Source organism: Pseudorca crassidens, chromosome 14 (assembly GCF_039906515.1).
Source record: "Pseudorca crassidens isolate mPseCra1 chromosome 14, mPseCra1.hap1, whole genome shotgun sequence".
NCBI classification, from domain to species: Eukaryota; Metazoa; Chordata; class Mammalia; order Artiodactyla; family Delphinidae; genus Pseudorca; species Pseudorca crassidens.
The window spans coordinates 77048014-77072619 of NC_090309.1; the positions used below are offsets into that span (position 1 = coordinate 77048014).

Here is a 24606-nt window from a genome sequence, read left to right on the forward strand (position 1 = left end):
CCCAGAGGGCGCTGCAGACCGTCGCCCACAGTCGACAACCAACTGCCGTCCCTCCCGCCACTCTCCCAGGCAGAGCCTCAATACCCTGGGCCGGGGCGCAAAGGAGTGCGCTCGGCCCCCACCACCCGGGAACCTAGGAGCAGCTGAGCTGCAACGCCGGAACCACAGCCAGCTGGGAAGGTGGCTCCGGAGATAGGCGAGGCTCTGCCCACGCACCGCAGGCCGGGGGCGGGGCAATCCTGAGGGGCCGGGCCACTAAGGGGGCGTGGTCTTAGGGGGTGGGGACTGGGGCTGGCCCCAGGACCTGGAGAGCTGGGGGTGGGGGGCTAGTTTTTGCAACGGCTAAGGGCCTGCGGCTTTATTATAAGGCGGAGCTCGGCGGGAGAGGTGCAGGCGGGAGCCGAGCTGAGTGGGGAGGAATCCAGCCGTAGAAAGCGGACTGCAGCCGGCGGACCCCGCAGCCCTCGCCTCGGACAGCCAGCCGCGCGCTGGACATCGCTCGAGGGAGCTGCGCGCAGCGCAACCCGCGGAGCCGACGCGGAGCCCCGTGCAGTCTGGGCAGCGCAGCGCAGCCCTGACCTGCGCAGCTCGCCGCGCTCCAGCCGCCGGTCCGGGCAGCATGAGGCGCCCGGCGCTCTGGCTCTGGCTCTGCGCGCTGGCGCTGCGCCTGCAGCCGGCCCTCCCGGTGAGTGTGGCCCGGGGCCGGGCTGGGAGGCGGCGGGAAGCCGGGGTTGGCAGAGCCGCCGATGTCGGCGGCTGCACGTGGAGGGGGAGGGGAAGCGGGGACTTCCCTTCTTCCCGCGCTAGCCCGGCGGGCCCCGGTACCCGGAGACCCGAAATCAAGGCTCCCGCCTCAATTACCTCCGCCGTCGGGGGGCGCCGCACGGGTTCCGCCGCTCGGGGCGGAGACCCGGGGCCCGCGGCGCCCAGCGGAGCGGAACCTGCGCCGGGGCTCCGCGCTCAATTAGGTAAAACGGTTCCACAGGCGAAGAAGCCCGCCAGCCTGCGGCGGCGCCTGGGGTCGCCGGCTCCCACCCGGTCACCCCGGGCGCCGCGGCGCCGGCTCCCCCGCCTGTGACCCGGGAGGATGCGGTGATCGCGGCAACTACGCCCCGTCCGCGGACCCTAATTCAAACCAGACTCGCCGAGCCTCGGCTTCTGGCCCCTCGGGCGGAGGCAAGTTTGGGCGCAGCGGTGTCGGCGCTGGAGCAGGCGGGCGTGTTCGCTAAGGAGCCCCAGCCAGGGCTGCGAGGGGGACTGGGGCGGGCGGGCGGGCGGAGGCGGGGTCCTCGGCTGTCCGTTGGCTGCCCGAGACGAGCCGGGCCGAGCTGGTAGAAGGAGGTTCCGGGAAGTTGGCCCCAGAATGCTAGAGACCCGCAAGAACCCAACTTCTGGGCTGCTGAAGTTGTGCTGCCCGGGGAGGGACGCGAGCCGGCGCTGGGCACCGCCGCGGCGCGCGGGCAGCTTCCCCAAGAGTGGACCCGCGAATGGCTCTTCCCCTCCCCCGGCCTGGCTTTGTGCTGGAGCCGCGCCGAGGGAAGGCGGGTCCCTTGGCCCGCCCAGTGGAGCTGGAGGAAAAGGGGGACAAATGTGGAGCCCGAGGCTGGGGGGGAGGCCTTTGGGTAGGACTCCAGCATCCACCTTTGGCGAGGGGTGAGTCCCCTCTGAAGAGGGACCTGGCCGACAAAGAGCATCCCGAGGGTCCCCAGAAAGTGATCTCCCGCCTCAGCCGCAGTCCGCTGGCCCGCCTTCCCCAAAGGGGGCGCTTTGTTCTCGGCCCCTGTAACCCTTTCCTGGGAACCGCCCCGCAGCGCCGTCCCTAATATGGGCTGGGACCTGGGCTGCCGCCAGGTGTCAGCCCTGGCCGCCGGGTGGTCATGTCCATCCCCCCCAGTCCCCACACCCATTGCTGGAGTCCCGGGGTCCTCCCCGCGGGCCGGGTCTGCCATCCCCCGGGATGAAGAAGGGAGGTGCGGACCGAGGGGCTCTTCCCGTGCCGGAAGTGGCAGTCTCTGGCCAGCACATCTGGACGGCTCGACTTCCCTAGCTCTGGCAAAAGGAGGCACGTGGGAGGGGAAGGAGCGGCTGCCGGGCGTGGGTACTCCGGTCCTCCACTTATAATGTATTATCTGGACAAGTCTCTCAGCAACGCCAACCCTCTGAAAGCGGGTCCCTCCATAATGATAGTAGCTCCCAATCGTTGAGAGCCTTGCGGTGTTTTGCAGGGTCTGGCTCAGGTGAGGTGCTTTTCAGGCTGATCTGTGAAGTGCCCTCCTTGCTTCCCAGGTGACTGTTAATGCTTGGAAACATTTTGGAATCCAGGAAGGGGTCCCTAATGCCACTTGAATTGCTGATGAGTTGGAGTGTTCATGTGGGGTGCCCTATCTGGGGGAGCCATGGGGAAGGACAGGATTTCTGAGCTGGGTCTCCACAGCACGCCTGGCTTTTAGGTCCAAGAAGTTGGCAGCTGGCTTCCCCTTCACTCTTGAAGAGTATGGCTTCTGTGGCATTCAGACTGCACCTTGAACCAATAGTTAATACTCTGGAGAAGAGGGTGAAGGTGTTTGGCTTACCTCCCTGGCCCACCTGGCCTTTCCTGGCTGCCCCACTCTCTCCAGGCACAAGATGGGGCCTTAGCAGCACTCCGCCTATTTCCAGCCAGAATCAGGAGTGCTGGTGGTGGTTCCTTTGCTTGCCTTAGGTGAGGCTGGCATTCCTGAGCGGGGATCCCAGAGCACCTTTTAACACGGGGAGGCAGATGGGATTAGAAATTCTCTGTGGGCCACGTTTCCCAGACTTTTTCTGTGTGCTGGGAAGAAGCAGATGCTGCATTTTTTTTTCTACCCTAGAAAATGTGATACATTATGGAAAGGCAGGGCAGTTGAGTTTCAAGGGGGAAACGAGGAAGGGAGGGAGGCTCATTAGAGCTGTGGTGGTAGGAGGGCTTCCTGGAGGGGGTGTTTGAGCTAAGCCTGAAAGCACTAAGCTTTGGGGTCAGACACTGGCTCAGAACTTAGGTTTTTGTTTGTTTGTTTATTAAGTTTAGTTTGTTTTCTCTTTCCCAGCCCTGTCCTCTCCCTTTTATAGTGGCTGTCCATATTTGGTTCAAAGTGGGGGCACAAAGTACCTTCCCAGAGCCCTCTTCTACTCTCTTACTAAAAGAAATAAGGCAGTGGGATTTGCTGAAATAGGAGGTGTCCACTGGTTGCAGAAATCTGGCTTCTCCCAGGGTTCACTTTGGCCCCAGTGGGAAGCAGGTCAGAATCCCCTGGGGATCAGTGAGGTAGGGTATGATCCTGGGCGCCTGACTTTGGACAAGGAAAGGCTGCTAGGGCAGGAGGTTGCTCAAAACCACTCCCAAGAGACGAGAACAGGTTTGTCTAAAAAGGTTTCCGCGTGGTTGTGTGTGTGTGAGATTCCCATGGTCTTTTGTTTCTGCCATGCAAGAAAAATTGCTTGTTCTGGAAAGTTATTTGCTGTTTCCTCTCTTTCTCTCTTCTCTTTCTTGAAAGGCAGAAAATCCCTTTTTGCCTTAATTATGGGGGCTAGTAGAGACATTTCCCGACGGCCTGGCGGAGTGGGTGGGGCTGGAGGAGGCATTAACTTCCTCTGCCTGGGCTCGGAGCCTTCTGGAGGTGATGTCACTCCTGGCTTGAGCTCCACAGGGAGGGTGGGGCTGGTTTAAGTCTCTACCTGTGGCTCATAGTGGGTTCCAATAAAACCTCATTAACCCAGATTCGTGGGGAGAGAAATAAGAAAGGGAGGGAGAGGAGCCTGGAAAGAATTAATGAAAAGCTTGAATTTTGGAGTAGTTTATAGAGGAATCTTTTTTATTGCCGCAGAATTTTGGATTCTGAAGTTTCTTGAGAATGAGATATCCTTGGTATCCAGGTTTTTTCAGAAAGCTAAGAATCCTTATTACCCTCAAAAATATTCTTACTTTGGGCGGGACTCTGAAATATTTATTTCCCTTCCTTTATTAATGAAAGACTACTAAGCATAGTTAAATCTCTGGATGCCAGGGTCCTCATAGCTGTCACCATGTTAGGTTATGGCGTTTGTCTCCCGGGTTTATTGAGCTCTGAAGAGCACTTTGCCCCTGGCCTGGTGCCCTTCTGTTGGTGCACTTGGGATTCTGCTTTGCGTTTTTTCCTCTTCCATCCCTGTCTGATAGCAGCCAAAAGTGACATTTGTGGGCCTGAGTATAGCAAGCGGCTTTTCAGTTCAGTTCTAACTGGCACTTTTCTCCAGCAGTACTAAGAAGCTAGTCAGATTTGTTAGAATTATTTCTAAGACAAGAGTTTTCAGCATTGAGTAAGGGTCTCACCTGTGAGCAATGACCTCTGTGGTGTCCTGATAGTACCTAGAATAACAGAGGCTGTCAAGGGAGGTGCTTATGGGCTCCCTAGGGGAACAGATGTCAGTGACCTTTGGAGTAAGCACCTGACGATGACCCCGTGTTCCAAGTTCTTCCCCCTGGCTGAAGTTGTAAATGACTTGTCAGTCATGGGTAGCCTGGACCCAGAAAGGCTAACTCCATCTAAATCCTGGTTGGCAAGCGCCCTCATTCCTTTTTTTTTTTTTTAATTTAATTTCGTTATTTTTGGCTGCGTTGGGTCTTTGTTGCTGCGCGTGGGCTTTCTCTAGTTGTGGCGAGCGGTAGCTACTCTTCATTGCGGTGCGCGGGCTTCTCATTGCAGTGGCTTCTCTTGTTGCGGAACACGGGCTCTAGGCACGCAGGCTTCAGTAGTTGTGGCATGTGGGCTCAGTAGTTGTGGCTTGTGGGCTTTAGAGAGCAGGCTCAGTAGTTGTGGCACACGGGCTTAGTTGCTCCACGGCATGTGGGATCTTCCCGGACCCGGGCTCGAACCTGTGTCCCCTGCATTGGCAGGCGGATTCTCAACCGCTGCGAAGGGCCCTCTTTCTTAGCTTGGGCCCTGTCTCTATTTTTCACACTGTGTTTTATTCGGGTGGCAGTGCACCCATACTGTTTGGCTGGCCAGAAACAGCTTTGGGTGAGGTAGAGCCCCCGGTATTGGGTCTCTGCTCCGCCACTAATGTACCACGTAGTCTCAGGCGAGTCACTTCACAGCCAAGTCTTGATGTCCTGTGTAAAGAGAACATCATACCTGTTCTCCTCGTCCTGATTCTTTCATTTGCGTATTCATTTCATAATGAAGGTGTGAAAGTGTTCGGTAATGAAAACGCCAGAGGAAAGTTAGCTGTTAATAGAATTAGGATCACCTTTCACTGAGTGCCTGCTGTTGGGTGCTCAATGCTTTTCCTGCATCCCTATTTCATATTTACCCCAAACCTTTACCATGTATGTCATTGTACCCATTTTGTGGATGAGGCCTGCAGAGGTGAGCCCCTACAAGGGGCCGACGTGGGAGAACCAGGATTTGTACGTACGTGTGTGCATATGTGTGTGGCGTGAAGAAATTGAAGGACTGGCAAGTCTCCTCCACAAACCCAGCATAGGAGACTGACTGAAACCAGCAAGGTTTGCCCTTGTGCTTGTCCCCAGGGCAACAACCAGCCTGCACTGACTTTCATCATGGACACTGGGGAGACATTTGTGGAATTAGTAGATCTTTTTTTAAGCCTCGAAGCCGGGCACCGTGGCCCCAGTGGGGCGACCAGAACCCAGGACTCGTGGCCCCTGTGCTGGGCTCACCTCCCGGCCCCTTCAATGCCAGGTTCCGCCGCCGCTTCAAGAGCAGCCCCATGAGGAATTGTCATTAAGTGCTGGAACCCTGGGATTTCTACAGAACAAACAATTTCCTGATTTCCTCCTTCTTTTCAACAACGAATTTTGGAGTCTTGGGTTGAAAGCCGCCCGTTGAGGGCCTGCGTAAGTGTGTCTAGAGAGAGGGAAGGGGATTAACGGAGTCTGTGGAAAGAGGGCTTTTGGCGCCAGGATCCTGCACCCTGGAACAGATTCAGTGCGGTGTCATTTCCCTCTCAGCTGTTCCGGCAGAGGTTGGGTGTGTATCCTGGAACCTCCCTCTGAACGGCCATGCGTGCCCTGGCGGTGCGGAGAGAGGGCAGGCGTGTGGGCATCCCCTCACCCACGGAGGCACGACCCTGCGCTCGGGGTTACTTCAGCAACTACGCAACTTCCAGCTCCAGGTGGATGTGGGGAGCCCCCTCCACTGCCCCCCAGAAGGGCTAGCTTTATCTGTGTGGTGTTACCACCTCTGCCTGTCCTTGGGATGCTGACATTGGGTGGGGAGTCAGCACTAGAAAGTCCCCTGCATTTCCAGGTCCAAGGCAGGGGCACCTGGTCAGCTCCCTGGGGCTTGGTACCCTGCGGGGGAGCGGTGCAGAGGAGGGGTGGCACGGGCCAGAGTGGTCCAAGCTTTTTCTGGAAAGGGTCCTGCTGCCTGTCATGCCGTTGTGGGTTTGGGGAGCCAGCGGTTCTGGCAGGGCCTCAAGGCTGTGGAGGCGCTGGGCGGTCGTGGGGCTTGGGGCCGTCGGATCAGGAGGGGGAAGGTTTGAGGGTCTCTCTCCTGCGTTTATGGCTCTGTGGTGCTGCCTAATTATACGGAGAGGCTGCTCTTCCTCTGGCCTTCAGCCCTGGGAAGAAACTCCTCTGCCCAGTGACTCACGTGAGGGTTGCAACCCCACGAGAGGCCGTGTGTGCGTGCGCACGCTGCAGGGGTTGCAGCTGTGACTGGGCTTTGCTTGGCCCGTCGATTTCCCCACTGGGCTTCCCCGCAGGTTAGGCTGCAGTCTGAGATTTTGGGAAACCTGGTCACCACCTGTCTGCCACTTCCTCCTCAGAAACCAGGAAGCTGTCTTCCTCCCTCCCTCCCCTTTTAACTGCAGCTCTTCCTCTATCCCGGGCTTTAGAAGAGTCTGCGGAAGTTATTCCTACAGACGAGGGTGGCCAGGACCCGTGTCCCACCTAGTCTCAGTTTAATCCTCCATGGTGTGACTTGGGCAGGTCCACGCCCCTCTGCGTCTCAGTTCCCCTGTGCACTCAAGGGGCCCCCCTTACCTGCTTCAGCTCCAACAGCCATGTGGTTGCAAAGAGACCTTGTCCTGGGGAGGGTGAAGGTGACACTGGGGGGACCTAGTGAGGGCTCAGAACCCTCCAACATTATTCCTCTGGGGACTCGAGGGGGCACTGCCTGCCTGAGGGCTCGTCTGTGGGATGGGAGTCACGGCAGGCTGCTCTTGGAAGAGGTGGACTTAGGGTCAGTATGGGAACCAGAGGTGTATGGAGGCCCCTGGGCAAGGTCAGGCTGAGGGTGAGGGCCGGGTGATGTTCTCTGCACACGCCCAGGCCTCCTGGCCACCTGCCCCAGGTCAGCTCATCCGCAGGAACGGAAGCCGGAAGCCGCGGTGGGCAGGTTGTGGCAGTGGGGCAGGCAGGCGCGCTTATCGCTCCACTCATCGGCTGAATCATGGTGCCAAGGCCACAGATCCTCCCCTGAGACTCATCCAACCAGCTTGTCCCTGAGCCCACTGTGTGTGAGGCAAGACTAGGGCTCGGGGGCCTGGCTGCCAGCCCGACCCTTTTTACCGCTGAGTGACTGGGCACGGGCCTCTCTTGGGCTCAGTGAGTCCACGTGTGAAATGGGAGTGCGGCTGAGAGGCAGAGGCGAGGTCACGCCTTTGGATGTTGGTGACGTCTCGTGGCTGTGTCACAGGGCTGGTGGCGTCTGGGTGGGGCCTGCCTCTGCTCCTGCTGCCTCAGGAGAGTTCTGCCGGGAGCATGGGGGTTGGGAAGCCTACCTGGCTTGACCAGATCTAAAGCCCAGAGCCTGGCTGCCTGCCGTGCGCACAGCCCTGAGCAGGTGGGGAAGGGTCCACGCCTGGTCCGGGGCCGCGTGTAAGAGAGGGTGGCCATTACTGGGACCAGACAGCAGGGTCGGTCTGCGCAGACAGGCCAGGGGGGCAGTGACAACCAAAGGTCATCCAGCCTGAGAAAGGGTTCATCCCAGAGCCCCTCCCATCAGGAACTCAGGCCGTAAGGCAGGGCATTTTCTGTGTTAGGGCAGGGGGCCCCCCGATGGAGGCAGCGGGAGTGGCGGAGACTACCAGTCCCGCTCTGGGACCCCTCTTGGGCTCCCTTCGTCTCCGGAGCAGTGCAGGGACTTGTCCCACCATGGGACGTTGAATTCCCAACCTTTCCTGTTTGGGCTGCCTGACGCTTCCTGTGGCCATGCTGGCCCTCGTTGGGTGCCTTCTGCCCCCAGCAGGCTTAGGTGACGGGGTTCTGGGGCCTGGCCCAGGGTGGGTGGGGCGTGGGGAGGTGGGGGGGAGCTTCTGGAGGGCCGAGGTGGCTTGTCCACCCCAGCTCCTAGCACGTGCTGGGCCCCGGGAGGCCTCAGGAGGACCTGAGGACTTGCACTGCTGTTCCCATGTCACGGCTCATGCCCTGGCCGCGTCTGACCTGTTTGGGGACTTGACTGTGTCAGTCCCATGGCAGGGGCTCTTCTTTCCAGGAGCTCCTCAACACCCCTGCTGCCCACAACACTGTCCGGGGCCTTGGAGTCCCATCCTTGGGGAGTGTCCCGGATGGACATGTGGTCAGGTTTGGGCTTGCAGGGTGTTTCAGGAACCTCTGAGACTATAGTAGAGGCTGAGGTACTCCAGCTTCTCCCGGAGAAAACCGCTGGGGGCCATACTGCTGTCCCTGGTGCCCACACTCCTCCAGGATGCCGTTGGGGGAGGGCCTTGGCAGCATGAACTCCAGGCTGGCCAGGGCCTGCCGGGCTGGGAGAATGGGCCCGCTGGGGCTGAGCTGAGATCCTCGGGTGCTGCCCCTGCCTCTCCTCCCTGCCCCCCACAGGCTCTGGGGAGCAGGGGACAGGGGTCGGAGGGTGAGCATAGGTGCAGAGTGTCCCTGGGGCAGGCCTGCTTGTTGTAAAGTCCTGGAAGGGCTCAGGCCAGGACGTCGGCCCTGAGGTCTCCATGGTGACTCTGAAGGAGTGGCTGAGGCCACCTGGGTTCTGTGAGCTGTGTGAAGAGCAGAAGGCCCCCAGCCTAACCCCCTCTCCCTTCCACCCCTCTGTGGGACAAGATCGTCCTTCCAGAGCCTCATCTAGGGGCTGGGCGTCCCGTGGATGCCCTGGTCCAGCTCTCCTCCCAGGGCAGTGGCGGCAGCCCGAGCCTGGATGTCTGAGTCTGCCTGCCTGTGGAGTGGATTTGGGGCCCCGTCTGGGGTCCTGAAACCTTGGGCCTGGGCAGGTGAGGTGGGACCCAGAACTGGCAGGTCGGTCTGCCTTGGTTAGTCCTACCTGGGGCTGGCGCAGAGAGGGGTGCTGTGCAGAGGCCGGGAGAGCACAGGGCGTGGAGTCTGGCCGGCCCACATCATTACCAGGCTCCACCGCTTCCTCCCCGGAGCATCCTGGGCAGGTTTCGGCACCTGCCTCGAAGCTTCAGTTTCTTTACACGTATAATGGGATTTTTTAAGTCCTGCTTTGGAGGGCTTTTGAAAAGATCCTGTGAAATAACCTGTATGGTGTGATTGGGAGCCTCTTCCTTGTCTGGGCTCAGAGGAGCAAGTCTGGGAGAGCTTTGGGGCTGACGCTGCTTAGGGAGTCCCCTGGGGAGAGCCCCCTGTGGCTGTGGCTGGGGGGAGGGGCACAGTCTGACCTGACCTGTGTAGTCTTCACTCAGTGTGAATGGCCAGCTGATCTTACCCCAGGGTGCTGATGTAGCAGGACCTACAAACACGGCTTTGGCCCCTTCTCAGAAATATGAGCCTTCCCTGTCAGGCCGGGCTTTGCTCGCCTCTGCCTGAGCCTTTGCCAGGGGCCGGCTCCTGCCCCGAGGAGGTGTGGGCTAGGCTGGTAAGCAGTGGCAAGAGGCCCGGTGAAGCTAGATGCCGGGGTACCTTGGGGGGGTGGTCTCAGGCCAGCTGAGCAGGGCCCCCTGGCTGTGGGGGACCCATGGTCTGTGCCCAGAACTGCAGACTGAGGGGTGCCCTGGAGTGGGAGCGGGGCTAGGCTGCAGGGTGGAGGGGGTGGGGGAGGGGAGGGGGAGGGCCCCACCCCTGGGTCCTCCTTCGTTCTGCACTTTCTCTTGTGCCGCCTCCAGTGGAAATGATGGCTGTTTTCTCCCTGAGGGTCAGAGAGCCCGCAGTCCTCCCTGTGATGGGGTGGCTAACTGCATACCTGCTGGAGCAAGACTGCCTGGCCCCAGACCCCCTCTCTAAGCACTTCAGTGGCTATGTGCCCTGGGACAGATGACTCGTCCCCTTTGCCTCAATTTTCTCATCTGTAAGATGGGTTTGCACTAGAATCTAAGGTTATCATGAGGTGTAAATGAATTCATTCAGGTAAAGTGCCTAGACTAGTACCGGGCACGCAGTACTCAAGACGTATTAGCCGTGATTACTATTTTCCCCCCAAGACCTAATTCCGAGATTTCTGTTGTTCAAGTGACCCCCGCCCCCCCCAAGCCCAGGTCAGGTCCTTGGGTTTTTCCTTCCGCCCCATGACTGTCCTGAGTCCTGGGCAGGTGTTAGGGCTTCTTCCCCTTTCTGGGGTTTCTCTGAGTTCATAAGACTGGGGCTGCATCCACGGTCCTCCTTTTAACTGCCTTAGCACCTACTGTGTGCAGGGGCTGCCAGGGCCTGGGAACTCAGTGCCGGGCCTTTGAAGCTGTGCGAACCTTCTAGCCGTCAGGAAGCCACTGGAGGAGGGCAGCCTGACAGTGAAGGGGCCCAGGCTGCTTTGCTTCTTATTGGCGGGGGTCCCACCAGTAATCTGGGAATCCAGCCTATTCAGATCTGGCCTTCACAGGAAATTCTGCCTTCCATCACTCAGGCCGGAAAGTACCAGCTCTGCTCTGCCACTGGACCCCTTCAAGGACACTCTGACCTTTCTTTGTCTTTGCCTGGGCTCCAGCAGCCTCAGTGCCTACTTGGTCTGAATCGTACTTTATCCCAGAGGCAGGTTCCCAGACTAGCCCATTATTCTTCTGGACGTGGGAGGAGAAGCCATGTACACCTGTGGCTTAAGCAGGAGCAAAGGGAATTTCGTCGTTCTTTCTTGGGTATGGGGTTGGCTGGCAGCCACATTGTGACACAGGTTAAAAAATTTGCTCTTGGCATCTTTCAGCCTCCTTTTAGCAATCCTTTCCCATCTTCCAAAGCCCCTACCCATCCCCAGTGCCCCAGTTCCAAAACCACCCATCCCCCATAGAGCTAGTTTCTGCTCTAGTGTGAGTGACTAGCACCCCTTAGCCCTCCCAGCGGCATTTTCATCTTAAAAGGGATATTCTAACTGCACGGACACTGCTGGGGAGATTTGGAGGATAAAGTTCTCCCCCTCCCTCCACATACACACAGCTGGCGCCCTGACCAGCAGCTGCAGGTGTGTCAAAAGCTGCAAGTTTCTGCCTCCTTGAAACTTGAAGACGCTTTATTTAGCCAGATCAGGGGGAGGATGTCTCTAGAAGCCCATATGCCAGACGTGTCAGGCCCCCAAGCCAGGCGGAGTTTGGGGATTAATCAGCTAGAGAGCAGCTCCGGGGGCCCTCGTGGGGTCCGACTCGGGGATCCTGCCTGAGCTTCTGGCCTTAGCTGTCTCGTTGGGACAGCCAGGGCTGGGGTGGGGGCGAGGCTCTGGGGGCTTTGGCTGCTCGTTCTGTCCCCGTGGGTTGACAGTTGCCATCTCCAGAGGCACTTTGATGTGGGACATCTCCAGCATCCTGCCTAGGCCATCATGGCCTTGGGAAGCGGAGAGCGGTGACCCTGAGTCACTGTGATCAAGTACCCCTCCCCCCACTTGCCATTGAGGGTCCTCCCCCTGCTGAGTGCCATGTTGGTGGTTGGCTGCCCCTCCAGGGTGGGCCTTGAGTCGCCATCCACAGACTCGGGACTCGGACCCCCCTTGCGACCTCTTGGCCAAGCCCCTGTCGTGCAGAAGGGCAGCCTGAGGCAAGGTCTCTTCAAGGTCACCCAGTAAGTTGGAAATAGAGCCCAGGTTTTCCAGTACCAGGTCTGGTCACTCTACCCTGGCCAGCGCTTGTCTGGCTCCCAGGACAGTGCTGGGCACAGAGGCTGGCTGGGCCGGGCCAGGCGGCCTTGCTCAACGCCCAAGTGGAATCCTACCCTGCCCGGCCCAGGTTCTGGCAGGTGGGGAAAAGCAGAGGAACTGGTCTTCCAGCTCCTGGCCTCACACCCAGCCCTCAGCTGGGCCTGTTCTAAGACGAGCCTCGGCACGCGGGCAGTGAGGCAGGCGCCACCTCTCCGGAGGGGTGGGTACGGGGGTGCTGGTGGCAGCTCTGGCCTGGCTTGGGCATCGGGGCTGGAGCTGGCTTCCAGGATCCCCCCTCCTTCAATACAAGCCTGACCCCTGGGGTGCTCCAAGGGAGAAGGGCTCCATGACCTTGACCTCGGGTTTCCCTTGTGAAAGCCCTGACGTGCAGTGCCCTGGGAAATGCTACTGCAAAGGGTCTTTAAGCCAAGTGTGGATGGCGCCCTGCACCCTGGCCCTGTCCTGGAATCCCCCAGAGCAGTGAAGTCTGTCTCCTAGGGGCAGGGTGGGAACAGCTGAGGTGGGGTTGTGTGTGTGTACGGGGGGGAAGGGTGCATGCCCAGGAGGTCCCCTGAAAGGCCTTCCTCCTCAGGGGGCCCTGCGGGTGCCCTCACCGAAGCACGTTCTCAAGGTGAGGGCAGAAGAAGCCCCCTCTTCCCTGCCTGTCTGTTCCCGGGCCCCTCCCGCCTTGAGCTGTACCCATCACCCCTCTGCAGGTCCCAGCCTGACTTAGTTCTTGGTGAGCTGATAAATCATCATGCCTGTCAGGCCAGGAAATGCTGATGCTGCCCCGAGGCACCGGTGGGGCCCCTCCCTCCTGGAAGTAGAGGGGGTGGGGGGAAGATTTCAGGGTCTTGAGGCCAAAGCCGGGAGATCCGGGCCTCCGCAGTAGCCTCCCTGGCAGCTCCCAAGTGAGGAAAGCGGCGTTCAGAGAGGAAGTGATTTCTCTGCCACCACCGTGATCTCCTGGGCTAGGGGGAGCCCAGCGTCTTCCTGGGCCCTGGGCTGCGGTCCTGCCCTCCCACCCACCCCGCCATGGCCGTCTGTGGCCAGTTTATCACCCCCACGCCACCCTGGCCTCACTGGTAAGGAATTGGGGCCGCAGGGCCCAGCCTAGCCTGTCAGAACCCTGAGAGGGTTTAGGGCTCTTCAGCCAGCCCCTTGTGTTGTCCAGGCGGGAACCAGGTCCAGTGAGAGGCAGAGAGCTGCCCAGGTCCCCCAGCAAGGGAACAGTAGAGCAGGACCTCCGCCTGGGGTGGCCCCCCGGTCAGGGCTGTCTTCCCCCGGCATCCTTAGCTCTGGTCCCTTCCCGGAGACCCTTGATCCAAGATGCTTTGGCCCGCTTGGCCCCTCAGGTCCGTGCTTAGGCCGTGTTAGCAAGGGCTGAGGGAGGGAGTGCAAGTGATCCCCCTGAGGAGGGAAAGCACCAGGTGCACCAGGTGCTGCCGGGCACCAGGGCGTTTGGTGGGCCGCGGGAGGGGGCTGGGTATTTGTAACATTCTCTTCCCCAGCCACCCCTAGGCGGGCAGGTACCCCGGGCCGATGGCCCCGAGGCTCTGCAGCTCCCCATCCCCTCTCAGCTCCTTGGCCTCGTTGGTGGTGCCCCCCACCCCCACCCCCACCCCAGAGAGGGCATCAGTGGCTCTGCGCGGCTCCCGTTGGTTTCAGCCTGGTCACTGCATCAGGCCAGCTGAGGGGGTGAGAGTTGCCCGGAGAATCGAGGAGGTCCTGCTCGGCCCCGGGCAGGCAGGATGGAGGCTCAGCTCAGCTTCAGGACAGTCGAGTGTTGCTTTTCTTTGTTTCCTGTTTCTAGCACTACTGGGAATTGAGGGGTTCTCCCAGCTCTGCGGCCAGGCCTCTTCCTCAGACCGGGCAGGCACCACAGTGTACTGACTATAGAGAATGGATGTATCAGAAATGTAGAGAGAATGTTCTAGAACTTTCTCGGATCACTTTGGCCCTAGGACTTGTTTTCAGGGCTACCTGGTACCTCTTCTTTGGGCACTGGACCTGAGTGGGGCTGGCGGGGGGAGTCTTGCCTCCCCCAGCCCCCAGGCCACTCTGGGTGAGGCCTTCTCCTGTCCAGACTGTCGTTCCCCACGTGCAGTCTGCAGACCATCTACAGGATATGGAGTTTGCAACATGCAGAGTCCAAGGCCTTTGCCCCAAACCCCCTGAATCAGCCTCAGGGATGGAGCTTGGAAGACTTCATCTCCAACAGTCTCCTGGTGACGCTTAGGGACCCCAAAGAAGAGAGCCCCTGGCCTGGAGGCAGGTGATGGTGTGAATGTCACCTTGGCCAGTTTGGCATCTTGATACACACGTCGGGGCAAAGGCTGAGGTTCTGTAGCCCAGACACCTCAGCCCCCAAGAGTTGTGTGGGGTTGGGGGAATCAGCTCTTTTCCCTTAGATCCGTAGATCTGACCAGGAAACTGAGGGGGGTAAAAAAGATTTTTAAAAACCATGAATCTCATTTAAGCCTCCCGAGGATGCCTGCTGTTGGGTGGGATTTTGGTGGGATGGGAACGAGGGGTGTTTATCCTGGTGTGATTGTGTGGCCCGCCTGCCTTTATACTCCTCAGCCTGGGCTCATGGAACAAATTGGGCCCCTACCCTCCACCCGCTGCCTTCAGCCCCAGCACGGGCGCCAAGGCTGGCTCCTTTCACAGGGAAAGGCTGTGACCTGGGCATTGTGACAAGGGGCAGCTCTTTATCCTTGTGGATTCAGTGACTGAGCTCCCACCACGGCAGCCAGGGCTTCTATCGCTACACCCAAGCCTTACAACCAACAGATACCTAAACCTCCCTTTCCCACTTGGCTGCGGAGGCTGCCACACCAGTGAGGCCCCAGCGTCGCCGAAGTTGTGACTCAGGGCCGAGCGTTGTCCTAACCTCTCCGGGGTCTGGCTGGAGGCTTCATCTGCCGGCCCTAGCGTCCCCAGTGGGGTGACCCTCTGTACCCCATCCTGTGCAGCTCCCCCTTCCAGAAGCGTCCTGGAGTGGGAGCTATATACCTGGGAGCTCACCAAGGCCAAGACGAGACCGTTTCTTACCCTCTCTTCTCCCTGAAACCCTTGGATGACGGCCCCTGAGCTTTGAAGACCGTTTCTTACCCTCTTTACTGTCGAAGGACCTTGCGTGATATTGTACTTAGGCATGTGACCTCAGTAATGCTTTTTTTTTTTTTAATTTATTTATTTGGTCGTGCCAGGTCTTAGTCATATCAGGTGGTCTCCTTAGTTGTGGCATGTGAACTGTTAGTTGCGACATGCATGTGGGATCTAGTTCCCTGACCAGAGATCGATCCCGGGCCCCCTGCATTGGAAGCGCGGACTGTTAACCACTTCGCCACCAGGGAAGTCCCTTCAGTAATGCTTTTTAAAGGATTTGTGTTTATCCATCACTTAGATCAAGCAGCGGGTAACACACCAGTGATTCCAACCTCTGGGTTGGAAACGAGAGGTCTTTGGATCTGATGGCTGCGGGTTGATGGGGTGCTGGGGTCAGGGGTCAGACAGGCAACCTCTTCAGTCAGCCTGGAGTTAGAAGCCCTTCACCTGAACATCTCTGAAATGCCCACTTGGTATCCTGACTTGTGACCCTCCCAAGGAAGTTTCATGCTCATGCCCAAGGTGTCTTGGAGGGATGCTGCAACACAGCCCCAGGCCCTCTGGGCCAGCCTGGGCAGAGGTCTGCTCAGATGGAGGTGGCCCTCCTATGGCCAGTGTGGGATGAGAGATGGCAGGAGTGGGCTTGAGGCTGCCTTCTTGAAGCTTTCTCTGCCAGCCCTCTGCCCACAGACTACCGACATGCTCTTGGGGATGGCTGACAACCTGATGATGGAGACCCTTAGCCCCTGGTAGCCCTGACCCTGCTTGTCCATGCCATCCTGTCTCCACCTCTGAAGCTGGGCTGGCATCTTGGTCTCCCCTGCTGGCAGGGGTCAGGAACTCTTTTTTTTTTTTAATGGTTTGCCTTTTTAAAAATTTATTTTATTTATTTATTTAGGGCTTCATTGGGTCTTCGTTGCTGTGCGTGGGCCTTTCTCGAGTTGTGCTGAGTGGGGGCCACCCTTCGTTGTGGTGCGTGGGTGGCTTCTCGTTGTAGAGCACGGGCTCTAGGCGCACAGGCTTCAGTAGTTGTGGCTTGCGGGCTCTAGAGCACAGACTCAGTAGTTGTGGTGCACGGGCTTAGTTGCTCCACGGCATATGGGATCTTCCCAGTCCGGGGCTCGAACCCATGTCCCCTGCATTGGCAGGCGTATTCTTAACCACCAGGGAAGCCCAGGAACTCTTACTTGGTGAGGATGACATGCTCATCCCATGGCTCCTGGGGCCTGTGGTGCATTGAGGAGATTTAGGCAAGTTTCCCGTAAAACAGCTGGACCATCAGGGAAGGTGGTCCTTCGGGGCAGGGGAGGGAGAGAAATGGCAGGTGAAGGGAGCAAACACTGCCTGCACGTCTGCAGATACTTCACTGCCCGGTGACCACTGGCAAGGCCCTCACCCTTATCTCTGGGAGATGCTGATCTCAGCCCTGCCTGCCTCAAATCAAAGGATAATGGTAGGAAAGGGATGGAAAATGCTTCCAGTGTCAGAGCAGGCCTCCCTCCTCTCACACTCCCTTTCCTGCTCCGCCAGACCCCTGAGCCCAGGTCCTCTCTCGGGGTGTCCTCCTCACACCGCCCCAGGTGTGGCCTGGAGACCAGTGTGGCTGAGATGAGATGGGCTGGCCGTTCCTCTCGTGTTCCTTGTCCCCCAGCCTCCACGTGTCTGCCCCCCGACCTGAGCGAAAGATGCCGGCAAAGCCGGGGAGGCCCCGGCTCTCACCTACACAGAGAGGCCCCAAGAGGTTAGCAGTTTCCCAGGAGAAGGGCTTCTCTCAGGACTAGGTAAGACTTTGAATCTGCCCAGTCCCTGAAAACAATGTGGGACAGTTTGGCTTTGGCCTTTCAGGCCTGGGCTTCCAGGATCTGCGCTGTGTGTGGGAAGGACCAACCTGGCCTTTGCCCTGGGCAGACCAAAGGTGTGAACATCTAGACCCCCTCATGCGGCTTTTGATTTGTTGTACAAAAAACTGATTTTCCTGGGCCTTACAGAGGTTAAAGGGCCCCATTACAGGTACAGCTGGCTCGCCTTTGTCTTCCCAGGCTGTTTGAAGTGGGTTCCAAACTGGGCCAACCCACCCCTGGCATCCCTGAGTTGTGGCCAGTGTGGTCTCAGAACAGTGTCAGAGGCTGTGCCGAGGAGAGCCCCGTATGGGGCCTAGGAGGCAGCTGACCACAGGCTCTTAGCACAGCAGGCCTGCTGGTGAAACCGGAAGTCTCACCCCAAACTCCAGAGTCAGCTGGCACCTGGTGAGCCAAGTTCAACCTCAGCAGTTTCTGCTAACTTCCTCCCTGGAGGGCTGAGGCTGTCACTGGAGGTTCAAGCTGGAGGTCTGGGAGATCACTACAGCCTATCCCCTTGGTGGAGACCCAGCCCCAAAGGGGAGAGGCTGCCCTGAGGCCTGGGAGCTGGTTTCAGGGGAGAAAGTGTTTGCTTAAGAGCTTGTTGTATAAACAAGATTGCGATAAGATGAGGGAACAAATTGTTTTCAGGGACTGGGCAGATTCAAAGTCTTACCTAGTCCTGAGAAAAGCCCTTCTCTTGGGAAACTGCTAACCTGTTGGGGCCTCTCTGTGTAGGTGAGAGGCTGGGCCTCCCTGGTTTTGCCTGCATCTTGGGCGATGCCTCCGAGGTGGACGGGGTCCTGGTGCACTGTGTTCTCTGCAGAACTCAGTGCCCCCGTCTGTGAAACAGGGCCTGGCCCCCTGCTCCAGGTCCAGCTTTCTTTCCAAGGCTGGGAATTGGAGCACTGCCGCCTAGGGTCTCCTCCAGAGCTGCGAGGGTGTTGGGCGAAGTGAAGGGGGGTCTTGATGAGTGTGGGTGGGGCGTGTCCCCTGAATGCTTGTCCCCCTCAAGCTGCCCTGTTGGGAGCATCTGCTGTGGGCCTGGGGCAGGGGTATGTTAGGGTGTGGGTACCCACTCTGCGCCTGCCTGGGGGACAGTGTTCTTTGTTACTGGAGGGGGTAAGCTTTGGGGAGGCGAGGGTCAGCTTCCACCGAAGCTCCGTGGAGGCAGGACAGGTGTTTGAAGGGCCACCTGGGGACAGTACAGACAGGACGTGGCCTGAGGCGCAGGTGGAGGCCAGGGACTATGACTGTGCATTGTAGACGGGCCGTGGCAGCTCATACAGGCCCTGCTGCGGCCAAAACTTTTCTCTCGGGGGGCGGGGGGCCGGTGGAGAGGGGAGGAGGTGTAGTGTGGGTTTTGTGCTTTCAAAGGAAGCTCAGTGGTATTTCTAGCCTCACGGTTTCTACACGTTTCTGAAGCTTCCCTCTGACCTGGGCCCTTGGAGGGAGCCCCCACCTGATCCAGCTCTGCCTCAGGAGGCCAAAGGTCTTGCCTGTCCCTCCCTGCCCTGCTGCGCTCAAGAGGGAGGCCCCATGGCCCGTGGCCAGGACCTGGCGAGGCCTCTTGGGCTGAGGAGGCCCATTCCCTGGAGCCCAGCCTTGGGCAGGGCCTGCCCTCTGACAAGCCTGCACAGAGCTGCCCGTAAACTGGCTCCCTTCTGCCCCCTCTTCTCCTGAAACCCTACCAACCTCCACGCCCCCTCCTCCTAGACAGGCCCCAGAATCCTCTTCCTCAGGCTGAGTGGCTCTTACTTCCCCAGCTTAGAGCAGCCACCACTGGTGGTGGGTCCCTTACTGCGAACCAGGCTCTATTAGGTTCTTTTCATGCATAACCTCTTTAAACTTCTGCAACAGTCCTGGGATGTAGATATTACTGCCGTCCCCATTTTACAGATGGGAAGACTGAGGTCGTAGGAGGTTTAATGATGTCCTCAGGGCCATTCAGCTAGTAAGTGGCAGAGGTCAGGGGGGCTTGCAGAGCCCATGTGCTCTGAACTATGCTGTCCTGCTTTTTCATTCGTTCTTTGTTCTGGCCCTTGACGCTGGGACTGCAGCACAGGGTCATTTGGGTCAAAGTCTTGTTGCTGAGCAGGATACTTACGGCTACTCTTCCTGCCACCTGGCTGCTGGGTCCTCCCTTCCCCATCTGCTGTCCTGGAGCCAGTGTTAGGGGTGGGGGGTGGTTCCCCGCGCAGGCCAGCTCGGCTGTGTGTGGTGTGTCCTGCCTCCGCCTGGTCCCACCCCCTGGCCCTGCTGGCACAGCCCCTGCTTCAGGGCCTGGGTATGTGTTTGCAGTCCGGCACCTGCAGCCTCTTAGGCTCGGCCAGGCAGGCAGCATTCCTGGGGCAGCTCTTCGCACACAGGGCCCATCCCAGGCTCACAGACCCTTTGCCTCCTTAGTGCAGGGTCCCTTCTGGATCAGCCTCATCTATCCCCAGGCTGATGGATGTCCTGTCCTTCCTTCCCCAAGTGGGTCTGGACCCAGTTTTTCCAGTGGATGAGAAAACAGGCTGAGTGTGGGAAGGAGCACTGTGGCCAGGCCTGCCTCAGCACAGACAACTCACCCTGGGCTCATCCCTGCCCCTCCCTGCCATGGGGCCCTGGGTGTCCGCACCCTGGCGCTCAGCATGCCTGGAGGCGGCCTCCCTGGAGCCACGTGGTCGTGATGTTGTTCCGGGGGGCCCTTGAAAGCCCCACTCTTGGACCCTGAAGCTCCCTGGTCAGTGGCCTCCGGGACCTGATTCTCAGTGTAGGGTGGGCTTTGGTCCCAGGGGGGCCACAGTCTCTGTTCCTGCCAATGGTGTTGTCTGTCTGCTCCTCTGAGAGGTCTGGGGCGCCCCGAGCAGACTGAGCTTCTAGGGGGTGTGTGTGTTGGCAGGGAACCGAGGGTTCCAGAGCCACACATGAGGGCTTCCTTCCTGTGCTGTGTGGAGTGGTGTGTGTGTTTGGGGAGCAGGGGGGTGCCTGATTTACCCAGCTACCTAGGATGGGGACCCCACAGTAGCAGGGCCCAAGCCAAACCTCCACTCATATCCTTTTCTGTTCATTTTCCAGCAAACTGTGGCTGTAAACGTGCCCCCCGAGGATCAGGATGGCTCTGGAGATGACTCCGACAGCTTCTCTGGCTCGGGCGCAGGTGAGTGGGCTGGGGGTGGCGGTCAGACAGCCCCCCTAGCTGGGCCAGAAGGGTGATGCTAGGGAAGAGAATGGGGACCGTGCTGCAAGGAGAAAACATGTGTGGGTTGAGGTGGGAAGGGTGTGGATTCCACGAGGTCCTGGGGGCTGCCTGCTGCAGACAGACTTGGGCTCGTGTTCTCCTTTTTAACTCACTGGGGAATCTTTGGAAGGTGATTTGACTTCTCCAAGCCTCTATTTCCTCATCTGTACAATGGGAATAACCTCTTGACTTCATAAGGCTATTGGGAGGTATTAGGCTGCACAGAGCCTAGTGGGGTATAAATGTGCCTTTATCTTCCCTATTTCCCCTTTCCCTGGGGGAATGAAATCCTTGAGCCTAGAGGTGGTCAGGGAGGCTCTCTGAGGAGGTGCTCTTGAACTAGACCTCAGAAGAGGGCTACAGTCATCCCTGGGGAAAGTGGCCTAGGCAGGGGCCCGGGAGCTAGGACGTGAGACACAGGCCTCTGTACTTGGGAGGCTGGGGAGAGGGCAGGTGGATCAGGGAGGGGGCCAGAGAGGTGTGTGTATGGGGATATGGCGTTCAGCCCCTAAGGATGCCCCCATCCCCCAGGGAGCGGGCTTCAGCGGTCGCAGGAAAGATCCCTTCCCAGATGGCTCCAGAGACCGGGCTGTCCCCAGGCACGTGCAGCAGAAAAGGGCAGCTTTGCTGGTTCATTTTCCAAAGTTGAGTTTCGCCTTAGCTAGCTCTGCCCCAGGAAACACAGCTTCTCACGAGAGGAAGGGTTTGCTGTGCTGGCCTGGAAGTCAAAGCCTCGGGTCCTCGGCCAGGCCTTCCTCATGGCCTGAGCTTGGCTGGCCTTGATATTCAGGGGCCTCCCTCACCCCACACGCTGTGCTTCTGGCCCTGCAGGCGCTCTGCCAGATATCACCGTGTCACAGCAGACCCCCTCCACCTGGAAGGACAAGGGGCTCCTGACGGCCACGCCCACGGCTCCAGAGCCCAGCCGCCCGGATACCACGGTCACCTCCACCTCCATCCTGCCGACTGGAGAGCAGCCTGAGGGGGGCGGGCTGGTGCTCCTAGGAGAGCTGGAACCTGGCCTCACTGCCCAAGAGAAGGAGGCCACCCACCCACCCAGTGGGACCACGCTGCACCCGACCACCCACCGGGCATCAACAGCCAGAGCTACCACGGCCCAGGGGCCTGCTGCCACCTCCCATCCCCACAGGGACGTGCAGCCTGACCACCACGAGACCTCAGCTCCCACAGGTCACAGTCAGCTCGAGCCTCAGGCTCCCAGCGTGGAGGATGGAGCTTCTGCTACCACCGAGAAGGCTGCTGAGGGTGAAGCCCCCACCCAGCTCCCAGAAGGAGAGGGCTCTGGCGAGCAGGTGGGTGTCGGCCCGCTGTCATCCTCTGCATTTCCAGGGACACCGGGTGGCCAGTGGGTAGGGTGGCCCTTAGTGCCTGGTGGGGCACAGTGCACTGGGTGGGGGGCACTGGCCTGGACACGCGGCACACCCAACCCCCTACACCCTGTGAGCACATCGTAATCACCTCAGTGAAGGCAGTGTCCCGAGGTCCCATCCTCTCCCACCCCCAGGGCTGAGCCCAGGGCGGGACAGACTAAGTACGAGACCAGTGCAAGAGAGCCGTTCAGGATCCCCGAAGAGAGGGCTTCCTAAAACGCACGCCTCTGCGGCGAGTGTGGAAGTTCCACCAGGTCTTATTTTCTGTCTTATAGCATCGTGGTAATGTTACACTTTGCACTAAAATGAGCCTGTTTATTTTCACATAAAAACGTGGGCTTTATATCACTTGATGGGATACCTTTGCCACAGTCCAGCAGGGTCCAGTGTGATGTGGCGAGAGGGGCCTGGGTCGGGGTGTGTCTGAGCTGATGGCAGAGGTGACCAGGGAAGCTGGGAGCGGACCTGGACGCAGCCTTCGTTGTGGTCGCCCAAACCTGATCCCATACCTGCCCTCCCCTAGGACTTCACCTTTGACGTGTCGGCAGAGAACTCAGCCGGGGCCACTGTGGAACCTGGCCAGCGGAATGTGCCCCCAGGGGATCCCGGGGCCACGGGGGCCTCGCAGGGCTTCCTGGACAGGAAGGAAGTGCTGGGAGGTGAGTTTTCTCTCTGGTGGGTAGGATGGGGGGCGGGGGGCTGTCTTTAGCTCTGGCGGGGCCGCCACTCCGCCCAAGGAGCAGCCGAGCTCAACTGGCCTCTGTCCTCCCCACCCGCCCCAGGGGTCATTGCCGGAGGCCTCGTGGGACTCATCTTTGCTGTGTGCCTGGTGGGTTTCATGCTGTACCGGATGAAGAAGAAGGACGAGGGTAGCTACTCCTTGGAGGAGCCGAAGCAAGCCAATGGCGGGGCCTACCAGAAGCCCAGCAAACAGGAGGAGTTCTACGCCTGATGGGGAGGGTGCCTCTCCCCTCCCCCTGCCACTCGCTAGGCCCCCACTTGCCTTTTCTGTGAAGAACTGCAGACCCTGCCCTCCTCCACCGCGCCACCTTCCTGGCGCACCCAGCCCCACCGGCGGCCCCCTCCCCGCGGAGTCCTGGGCGTGCCGGGGAGAGGGCTCATCCCCGCTTCTCTGACTTCTGCCTGGAGACTTGGGCACAAGGGCTTTCTTGCATATGACCGACCTTTCCATCACAGCCGGCACCTGGCAGCCCACCACGCTGACCCAGTTTCTCCAAACCGGAGCAGCCCATCCCCAGGCCTAACTCTGGAGAGAAGGGGACCCCGCTGCTCGGGACCCGGATGGCTGGAAGATGCTGTGGCTGAGGGCTGACACGTCTGTAGCACTTACTGGTAGAGACCAGCGGGCCTGGCTGGGGGTGTGTCCCGCTGAGTGGTGGGGACAGGAGGTCAGGGCTCTGTCAGAATTCACTTTGTTTTGTGGAGAGGTCTAATTTAGGTGTCAATTTGTTTTTGCACATGTTTCCTCTAGTTTCTTTGTTTATAGCCCAGTAGACTTTGTTACTTCGGAGGTAAGTTAAGTAAGTTGATTTGGTTATCCCCCATCCTGCTTCCCTAATCTATGGTCAGGAGACAGCATCAGAGTTAAGAAGACTTTTTTTTTTTTTTTTTTTTTTTTTTGGGACTAGGAGAACCAAATCCAGAAGCCAACATGTAGGCTTAGTTCGTGTGTTGTCTGTTGAGTTTGTCCCTCACGTGTGCAACAGGGTATGGAATGTCTGTTGGGCGGCCCTGTTGGTGGGCTGTCCCATCCTGGCTGCCGCGGGTGGTCACCTCTTTGAGCAGTCGTGCCTGTGTCCATGAACTCGGGGCCAGGGCCAGGGCCCAAGCGGCTGCGATGCTGGGGAGCCTGTGTGAGATTTGAATCCTGGAGCCTCAGCCTTGGGGATCGAGGAGAGTGGACCAAGCCCTTCCTTTGATGCCATCTCTGGGGGACACTTTCTCCTGGAAGGTGACGAGAGGGGTCTTGGCCCTACCTGCCACTGAGCTGCCCCACGAAGGACCAGGTTCGCTTTGATTGGCTCCTGTGGCCCGACTCTGGGCTGGAATCAGGAATGTTCCAAAGAGTTGATAGTCTTTTGCTTTTGGCAAAACTCTGCTTAATCCAATGGGTTTTTCCCTGTACAGTAGATTTTCCAAATGTAATAAACTTTAATATAAAGTAGTCACGTGAACTCTACTGCCTTTGCTTCTTTCTGTGCTGGTCTTGTGGCCGTGACCAGCCTTTTCGCTAAACGCCAATGATATTGGGAAACTTGGCTAAAAGCTCTGTGCCCTTCATCTTTCCCGTGGGGAGGGATTCTGGGGCCAGAGTCCTTCTGGTTTGTTTGTTTTTTTGTTTTTTGTCTTTGCTGAAATTATTCTGGAGATCGGTAGGTTCATTCAAGGTTATATACAAGGCCTGATGTAGATTTCCATGTTGCCAAGTTCAAAGGACAGTCTCCTAAATGGTGATGAAGCTGTGTCGGCCCCAGTCCAGTTTGATCCGAGGCCATGTGCCCCATGGAGGCCTGGAGCCAAGGCCTGCCTCTCAGACACCTTTGCTGGGACCAGAGACCCCCAGCCCGGGCTCCTGGGAACTCCTGTGGTTGCTTATTTAATTTGACAACGTTCCAGCTGCTCTGTTGGCCGCTCCGAGAGGGGACCATCTGTGATTCGGAGAGACGCCCTGCCCAACGAAGGGAAGGGAACTTGTGCCCTGTATTCCATACAGAGACTTTCTGCCGGAGTGTATGACTGGACACGACTCCCGGGTGGAGAAGGGGCTGTGACTGTGCTCATCTCTGCCAGTCCGTGGGACGGCGCTCAACCCATGGCTGGGCCCATTCATGTAGCTAATAAACGGTACTTGTCATTCGGGCTGTGGTGGTGGTTGAATCTCCTCTTGGCCTGGTGATGTCCTTGCCTGTCACCTTCTTGTGGGGAGCCTGGCTCTGTGCTGTGGCAGGATGGGGGCCAGTCCCGTTTGCTGTAAGGGAATCCGTGTCCACCTCTGCCCCCCTCCCCCAAGCCCTGTGTCAGAC

General features: G+C 58.8%; 1 protein-coding gene across 1 annotated transcript; it reads left to right on the forward strand.

The window, feature by feature from the left end:
• Positions 1–315: 315 nt before the first annotated feature.
• Positions 316–22846, forward strand: SDC1 (syndecan 1). The gene is made up of 5 exons (XM_067703628.1): positions 316–685; positions 20009–20090; positions 21003–21484; positions 22086–22221; positions 22345–22846. The coding sequence occupies exons 1-5, from the start codon at positions 620–622 to the stop codon at positions 22512–22514; spliced, it is 936 nt and encodes a 311-aa protein (XP_067559729.1). The 5' UTR covers positions 316–619; the 3' UTR covers positions 22515–22846.
• Positions 22847–24606: the final 1760 nt, after the last annotated feature.

Bases quoted from the DNA above. Each gene is read 5' to 3' on its own strand.
- SDC1 (XM_067703628.1), top strand. From the start codon at position 620: ATGAGGCGCCCGGCGCTCTGGCTCTGGCTCTGCGCGCTGGCGCTGCGC. The intron at 686-20,008 runs GTGAGTGTGGCC...TTCATTTTCCAG, and splicing joins GCCTGCAGCCGGCCCTCCCG to CAAACTGTGGCTGTAAACGT. The intron at 21,485-22,085 runs GTGGGTGTCGGC...GCCCTCCCCTAG, and splicing joins GAGAGGGCTCTGGCGAGCAG to GACTTCACCTTTGACGTGTC.